The sequence below is a fragment of the Camellia sinensis genome, chromosome 2 (assembly GCF_055761805.1).
Source record: "Camellia sinensis isolate YWXY chromosome 2, ASM5576180v1, whole genome shotgun sequence".
NCBI classification, from domain to species: domain Eukaryota; kingdom Viridiplantae; phylum Streptophyta; class Magnoliopsida; order Ericales; family Theaceae; genus Camellia; species Camellia sinensis.
In genome coordinates this window covers 178279180-178287393 of record NC_138962.1, presented here as the reverse complement: position 1 = coordinate 178287393, position 8214 = coordinate 178279180, and the positions used below count along the sequence as shown (strand labels likewise).

The 8214-nt window shown below is 40.2% G+C and overlaps 1 protein-coding gene across 1 annotated transcript; it reads left to right on the top strand.

Moving 5' to 3' along the window:
* The first annotated feature begins 2854 nt into the window (after positions 1-2854).
* On the top strand, positions 2855-3364 carry LOC145819263 (uncharacterized). The gene has a single exon (XM_082913234.1). The coding sequence runs from the start codon at positions 2855-2857 to the stop codon at positions 3362-3364; it is 510 nt and encodes a 169-aa protein (XP_082769360.1).
* Positions 3365-8214: the final 4850 nt, after the last annotated feature.

Below are 8214 nucleotides of genomic sequence, written 5' to 3'. Positions count from 1 at the left end.
CTTACCAATTCATGATGGCATTGTTAAAAAATGTCTCCAATTTGCAAGCCTTAGGAGTTCTTTTTAAGTCGGTTAGAAAGAGAAGCCTTGAAGTTTTTAGAAGAGACTCCTGAAAACACCTTATCATACAAAAGGCTAAGTTGTTTTGCTTCTTCCTTGTTACCTCTTTCCATGCGTTGTGTACTTGATAACCCTCAAAGGTGGCCTTAACAGATAAATTGTTGCCTGTATCTAGAGGGAGAAACACCGGTGGAGATGTTGATAACATAGAAGAAGAATATTGTGTATTGATTATCGAATTAATCAACCGAAAGGGCTGAGTACAAATATATAATCTAAACATAATAAAATCCTAATAACCTAAACTACCTGTAGTGAATAATATAAAATACTAATTCACACCCCCCCTCAAATTGAGGATGTGAATGCAGAAAGTATCGAAAGTTTGCCAAGAAGAAAATGAAAACGAAAACGATCAACAGTGTGAGTCTTCGTAAAGAAATCGGCCTACTGAAGAAAGGAGGGAACAAAAGGAAGAGTAATAGTGTCGGCCTGAAGATACTGTCCGACAAAATGACAATCTATTTCAATATGCTTTGTTCGTTCATGGAAGATGGAATTATGGGCAATCTGGATAGCGCTCTGATTGTCACAATACAACGAAGTCGGATCAGAAAGAGAGACACCCATATCGGAAAGAAGCCACCGAAGCCAAACTATCTTGGAAGTAGCATGAGCCATGGCACGATACTCAGCCTCAGCGGTGGAACGAGCAACAACAGACTGTTTTTTACTCTTCCAAGATATGAGAGAATCTCCGAGAAAAACACAAAGATCAGAAGTGGATTTGCGATCAGAGATGTCACCTACTCAATTAGCATCAGCATAGGCACGAATAATCAAATCCGAGGAGGTAGATAACAGCATATATTGCAACAGAGTGCCACGAAGGTAGCACAGAATATGGAGTAAGGCAACCTAGTGTGTGAAACGAGGAATAGAAACAAACTGACTGAGAATGTGCACAACATAAGAGATGTCTGGACGTGTAACGGTGAGATAAACAAGGCACCCAACCAACTCTCGATACAAAGTGGGATCCTCAAGAGAAATGCCATCAGAAGTAGAAAACTTAGCATGCAACTCAATAGGAGTGTCGACAATTTTGTCATCAATGAGATTGGCACGAGAAAGAATATCACGGGCATATTTAGTTTGAGAGAGAAGATACCCAATGCGAGAAGTAGCAATCTCAACACCAAGAAAATACCGAAGAGACCCCAAATCCTTCATCTCGAACTCCTGAAACAACTGACGCTTAACTTCCTTAATAGTACTAGAATCAGAGCCAATGATGATCATATCATCCACATATAAGAGAAAGAGAACAAGTCCAATAGAAGTGTGTCAAACAAAGAGAGCACAACCATGATGACTAGGGCGAAAGCCAAGCTGAAGTGTAACAGAGTGACATCGCTTATACCAAGCACGAGGAGATTGCTTGAGACCAGATAGAGCACGACGAAGACGACAAACAACACTAGGAGGGTGAGAGAGACCTAGTGGAGGCCGCATATACACTTCTTTAGCAAGATGCCCATTCAGAAAAGCATTTTTGACATCGAGCTAAAACAAAGGCCATTGATGGGCAACAACAACAGAGATAAGAGTGCGAACAGTAGTCATTTTGGCGACGGGGGCGAAAGTCTCATCGTAATCAATCCCATACTCTTGAGAAAAGCCTTGGGCAACCAAACGAGCTTTGTACCGTTCCAAAGAACCATCAGAAAGCGTCTTGACCTTATAGACCCATTTACATCCCACAACATTCTTGCCAACATGTAATGGAATCAAATCCCAAGTCTGAGTATTAGCCAAAGTAGTTAACTCGTCATTTATGGCAACATTCTAATTTGGATCATGATAGGCTTCCTTGTAAGGCGTGGGCTCAAAATAAGTAAAAAGACAAGAAAGAAAAGATTGATAGGAAAGGGAAAAACATGTATTACCGAATCCAAGCCGATTTGAAGGATGACGGCTCGCTTTGGAAAGCGATGTGCAGGAGGTGCGAGATCCAAAGAAACAGCTGGAGGGACAGTAGAGCTAGAAGCAGATGAGCTCAGAAGTACTTTGTGGCGCTGATAAACAAGAAGAGGAGCAGGGGAAGTTGGAACTGGAGAGGGAGCTGGAAAAGCAAGGGGGGAGTAGTTGGCGAAATATCAGGAGTGCTAGTAAGAGGCAAGGGAGAGACCTCAAGATTAGAAACAAACTCATTTGGAGAAACATCAAAAGGAAATGGGTCAATATGAACCAAGTCATCGTTGGTAATAGGGACCCGCGGGGGGGGGGGGGGGGGAGGGGGGATGGAGGGTATAGTGTATATTGGAATATGGATCTTCTTAGAGTGTATAAAGCTTGTATAATAGCTTGTTATTCTTTCCTTATTAAAGGTTGTATAGCTGTACTCATTTATGTTGGCTAGAATTAGGTTGTTTCCTTATTTAGATTCTTAGAAGTCAACTTATTGTACTTTATTTATAGCCTTGTACAGATTATGTTTGAGACATACGAGAAGAATTATTCTCTACCAAAGCTTCATGGTATTAGAGCAGGTTTAGAAACCCTAACCCTAGCAGCCTCTTAACCTAGCCTTCATTGCTAGGATTATTCAGCCTTTATAGTTAATTCACTGTGGCCTTCATTGCCATTCAAAATTTCTGTTATATTCCTCTGATTGTGGCTGCTTTTTGCCATCTCAGATTCAAGTGAATAGTTGGTCCCTTCTACAACCTGTTTCTGTGTCCTCTTCAGATCAATTTTTTGTCTTGCTGCCCATTGATTCCTTCATTGAATCATGTTTGAGGTCACAGATGCATCTTCTTTAGACCCAAAAGCCCTTTCAACATCTGAAAGTTTGAGCCTCCAGATTGCTTCAACTAAACTGAATGGGACTAATTACCTTGAATGGTCACAATCAGCAATGTTGACAATCAAAGGCAGAGGGAAGTTAGAATATCTCACAGATCCTCCACCAAAGCCAACCGATCCCAATTTCAAGACTTGGGATGTGGAGAATTCCATGATTATGTCATGGCTACTCCACTCTATTCAACCAGAAATTGGGAAGACTTACATGTTCCTTAAAACAGCCAAGGACATTTGGGAAGCTACCGCACAAACTTACTCTAATGTAGGTATGAAAGCTCATATCTATGAACTGAAAACGAAGATTCACAACACAAAACAAGGATCTTTCAGTGTCACTGAATACTACAATACCATCAAGAGCCTTTGGTTGGAACTAGACCATTATCAAAGGATTGAGATGGTGGTGTGCATCATGGACACTGCGAAGCTGCATTAAGCACTTAAAGAAGAAAGAATATTTGATTTCCTTGCAGGGTTAAATGGTGAATTTGATCAGATTTGAGGCAAAATTTTTGAACAGGGAGAATATGTCATCCCCGAATGAGGTTTTCTCAATTGTTCGAGGAGAAGCAAGTAGGCAGGTGGTGATGCTGGATAAGCTTACCAGTGAGAATTCGGCCTTGGCTGCATCAAAAGTTGCTTGGGGAAGGAATGAAGGAAAGAAAAATTTGGATAGAGAGAAGATGTGGTGTGATTACTGTCACAAACCATTCCACACCAGGGAGATGTGCTGGAAACTGCATGGAAAACCACAAGGCTTGAAGGGAATTGACAGCAAAGGAGGAAGTCAGGCAGAAAAATGAGGTCAAGCTCATCAAACTGTGGTTGTAGATGACTATAAAGGAAGCTATGGGGTTCGGCAAAAGTGAGGTTGAAAGGCTGAAAAAGTTGCTAAATCAGGTTGATAATCAAACCACAAACTTGACTCCACTTTCAGGTTCTTGCTCCATGGTCCAATCAGGTAATAGCTTTGCCTTAATCACCTTCAAGAGTGTCAATTCTAGTATCTGGATGGTTGATTCTGGTGCATCAGATCACATGACCAGCACCTTCAATCATTTTTCAACATATATCCCATGTTTAAGAAAACAAAAAATCAGAGTCGCCCATGGTTCCTTGTCCCCTATTGCCGGAAAAGGACATGTCCAAATATCACCCACTTTGTGCCTAAAATCAGTCCTCTATGTTCCAAATTTATCCTATAATTTGCGGTCTGTAGGAAAACTCACTGACGATTTAAAATGTTCAGTTTTATTTACTTCCTCTAGTTGCAATTTTCAGGATCCTGCTACAGGGAAGATGATTGGGCATGCTGAATTGAAGGACGGCTTATACTTCTCGGAAGCAGATTTGGTGAAAAAGAGTCAAGAGTCTCAAGGCTTGGTCTCTACTACATTTCAACAAAAAGATGATCAAGTTTGGCTCTGGCATAGACGGTTAGGACACCCTTCTTTTCCTTTGTTGGAAAAAATGTTTCCTTCCTTGTTTACAAATAATAAAGTGGGGAAATTTCATTGTGAAATTTGTGAATTGGCCAAACATCATCGTGTATCCTTTCCTTTGAAAACTCCACAAATGTTATCTCCATTTAGTTTAATGCATTCGGATGTTTGGGGTCCTTCCCGTATACCAAATATTTTTGGTTCTCGGTGGTTTGTCTCATTTATAGATGATTACACTTGTACTACTTGGGGTCTATCTTATGAAGTCCAAATCGGAAATTTCCACTCTTTTTCCTCTGTTCCACAAATTCATTAGCACTCAGTTGGGGACAAAAATACACACAATTAGATCTGATAATGGCAAGGAATACTTCAATCAAGATCTCATTACTTATTTTGCAAATGAGGGCATCCTACATCACTCATCTTGTGTTGACACACCCCAACAAAATGGAGTTGTAGAAAGAAAGAACCGACATCTTCTTAAAGTTGCTAGGTCCCTTCTTTTCCAAACAAAAGTTCCTAAAACCTATTGGGGGGAAGCAGCACTCACTGCTGTATGCTTGATAAACCGAATGTCGTCAAGAGTTCTTCAGTTTCAATCTCCCGTGAGTACACTCTCATCCTTGTTTCCAAATTTCCAAGGGGTTGGGTCCATATCTCCAAAACTATTCGGATGTACTTGCTATGTGCATGTTCATAGTCATTTACAGAGTAAACTTGATCCTAGGGCTATCAAATGTGTATTCTTGGGGTACTCTCCTACTCAAAAGGGCTATAAGTGTTATCACCCTGCAACAAAAAGGAAATACACCACTTTGGATGTTACCTTTGTAGAACATCAACCTTACTTTGGGGACACCTATCTTCAGGGGGAGAGTTTAGGAGAAGATAGCTGGTTAGAGGTTGATCATTCCTTGTCTATTCCGAGTGTGGTATCTAATCCCATACCAAGTGCTAGTTCTGATTTGCTTTCTTCGTCTAATCCAGATATTCCTCCTACTTCAAATATGTCTTCTCCTAAACTGAATGTGAGTCCCGAATAGCATCTATTGAGCACTATAGAGTCTCTAGAGACCAAGGATGAGAGACTCAAGACACCTATCACCAAGGTATATTCCAGAAGGAAGAAGCCCGAAATCAGCTCACATGATCTAAGCATTGATCCTGAAATAGGTAATGAAATTGAAACTCAGTTTTTTGATTCTCATGAAGACTTGGAATTGCCTATTGCCATTAGGAAAGGTGTTAGAACTTGCACTCGGCACCCTGTATCTCAATTTGTTTCCTTTCAGCATCTCTCACCTCAATATCAAGCTTTTGTCACCCAAATGTCTTCCCATGAAGTTCCCAATAGTGACCAAGAAGCTATTAAATTGAAACCATGGAGGGAAGCCGTGAATGAGGAGATGAGAGCGTTGGAGAAAAATCAAACCTAGGAGATAGTAGAATTGCCAAAAGGAAAAAAAACTGTTGGGTGCAAATGGATTTCACCATCAAGTACAAAGCTGATGGAACATTGGAAAGGTACAAGGCCCGATTAGTGGTCAAAGGGTATACCCAGACATATGGGATTGATTATCATGAGACTTTTGCACTAGTGGCCAAGATGAACACTATCCGGATCATTCTCTCATTGGCAACAAACTTTGATTGGCCACTACTGCAATTTGATGTAAAGAATGCTTTCCTCCACAGGAAGTATTTATGGATATCCCAACCGGGTGTGGAAAACAGACATGGTCAAACAAGGTGTGCAAGCTTATAAAGTCTTTATATGAACTTAAACAATCTCCTTGGGCTTGGTTTGGAAGATTCATGAGAGCTATGGTGAAAAGAGACTATCGTCAAAGTCAAAGTGATCATACTTTGTTCATTAAACATTCACATCAAGGGAAGATTACTGCATTGATTGTTTATGTTGATGACGTTGTGGTCTCTGGGGATGATCAAGAAGAGATTATAGGATTGAAAGCCTACTTGGCTAGGGAATTTGAGATTAAAGATTTTGGTAAACTTCAGTATTTTTTGGGAATTGAGGTAGTAAGATCAAAACAAGGGCTGGTGATTTCTCGAAGGAAGTATATACAAGACTTGCTTAAGGAAACTGGCATGCTTGGATGTAAATTAGCGGAGACTCCTATTGAGCAGAATCACAGATTCGGAGAGGCTAATGAAGATCAACTTGTTGACAGAGGAAACTATCAACGGTTGATGGGAAAGCTTATTTACCTATCACACACACGACTAGATATTGCATATGCCGTGAGTGGTAAGTCAATTTATGCATGCTCCACTTAAATCTCATTTAGATGCTGTATACCAAATTCTGAGATATTTGAAGGCAGCTCCCGGAAAAGGTATATTGTTCAAGAAAAGTGAAGATTTAAGGTTGGAGGCCTACACAGATGTAGACTGGACAGGTTCTATCGTGGATAGACAATCTACTTCTGGCTATTGTACCCTTTTAGGTGGAGATCTTATTACTTGGAGAAGCAAAAAACAACATGTGGTGTCCCATTCTAGTGTAGAAGCAGAGTTTAAAGCCATGGCACAAGGCATATGTGAACTTCTTTGGGTAAAGATGATCCTTAAAGATCTTAAGATTGTGTTTCAGGAACCTATGGTGCTTTATTGTGACGAACAAGGCAGCCATTAGCATAGCACACAACCCAGTTCAGCATGACCAAACCAAGCATGTAGAGGTGGATGGACACTTCATAAAAGAGAAGATTGATAATGGTCAAGTGAGAACTCCACATGTATCATCCACCAATCAACTGGCTGATATTCTCACTAAAGGACTACCTAGCCTAAGTTTTCAGCGAATCACGAGCAAGCTGGGAATGCATGATATCTACACACCAGCTTGAGGGGAAGTGTTGGAATATGGATCTTCTTAGGGTGTATAAAGCCTGTATAACAACCTGTTATTCTTTCCTTATTAAAGGTTTTATAGCTGTACTCATTTATGTCGGCTGGAATTAGGTTGTTTCCTTATTTAGATTCTTAGAAGTCAACTTCTTGTACTTTATTTATAGCCCTATATAGATTATGTTTGAGACATATGATAAGAATTATTCTCTTCCAAACATTCAGTGTAATAGGGTAGTTTTTCTAAAAAGATGACATGCCTAGACACATATAGCTTTTTCATGGCAGGATCATAGCGCCGATAACCTTTCTGATTAATGCCACACCCTAAAAAGACACATAGGACACAACGAGAACTAAGCTCAAAGCACTCCTGTTTAGGAAGGAGCGCAGAGCATGTAGAACCGAAAACACGAAGAAGTAAATAATTAGGAGTAACACCAAGAAGATGCTTATACGGAGAGGAACTTGAGAGAAGATGAGTAGTCATCCGATTGAGAAGATTTGTAGTAGTGAGCACAGCTTCTCTCCAAAAGACAGACAGGACAAAATATGAGAGCAGCAAAGAGTGAGCTGTATCAAGGAGATGGCGATGTTTGCGCTTAGCTCGACCATTTTTGGCAGGAACATGAAGACTAATGAATAGTGCCATGAGTAGCTAAAAACTCCTCAAACTCAGACAAGTAATACTCACCCGCCAAATCAGAATAGAGAACTTTAATGATGGTGGAAAACTGAGTGCGAATCATGAAGTGAAAATTGGAATATAGTTGTAAAAATCAGATTTTCGGGTCATCAAATAAACCCAAGTAAATCGACTATAATCATCCACAAAAGACACATGATATTGCGAACCACCCTTGGTAACTATAGGGGAAGGACCCCAAACATTAGTATGAACCAATTGAAAAGGAAAAGATGAAATAAAACTACTTTTATTCAATGGAAGAGCAGACATTCTAGTTAGTTT

Coding starts and splice junctions, on each gene's coding strand:
- LOC145819263 (XM_082913234.1), top strand. CDS start 2,855: ATGTTTGAGGTCACAGATGCATCTTCTTTAGACCCAAAAGCCCTTTCA.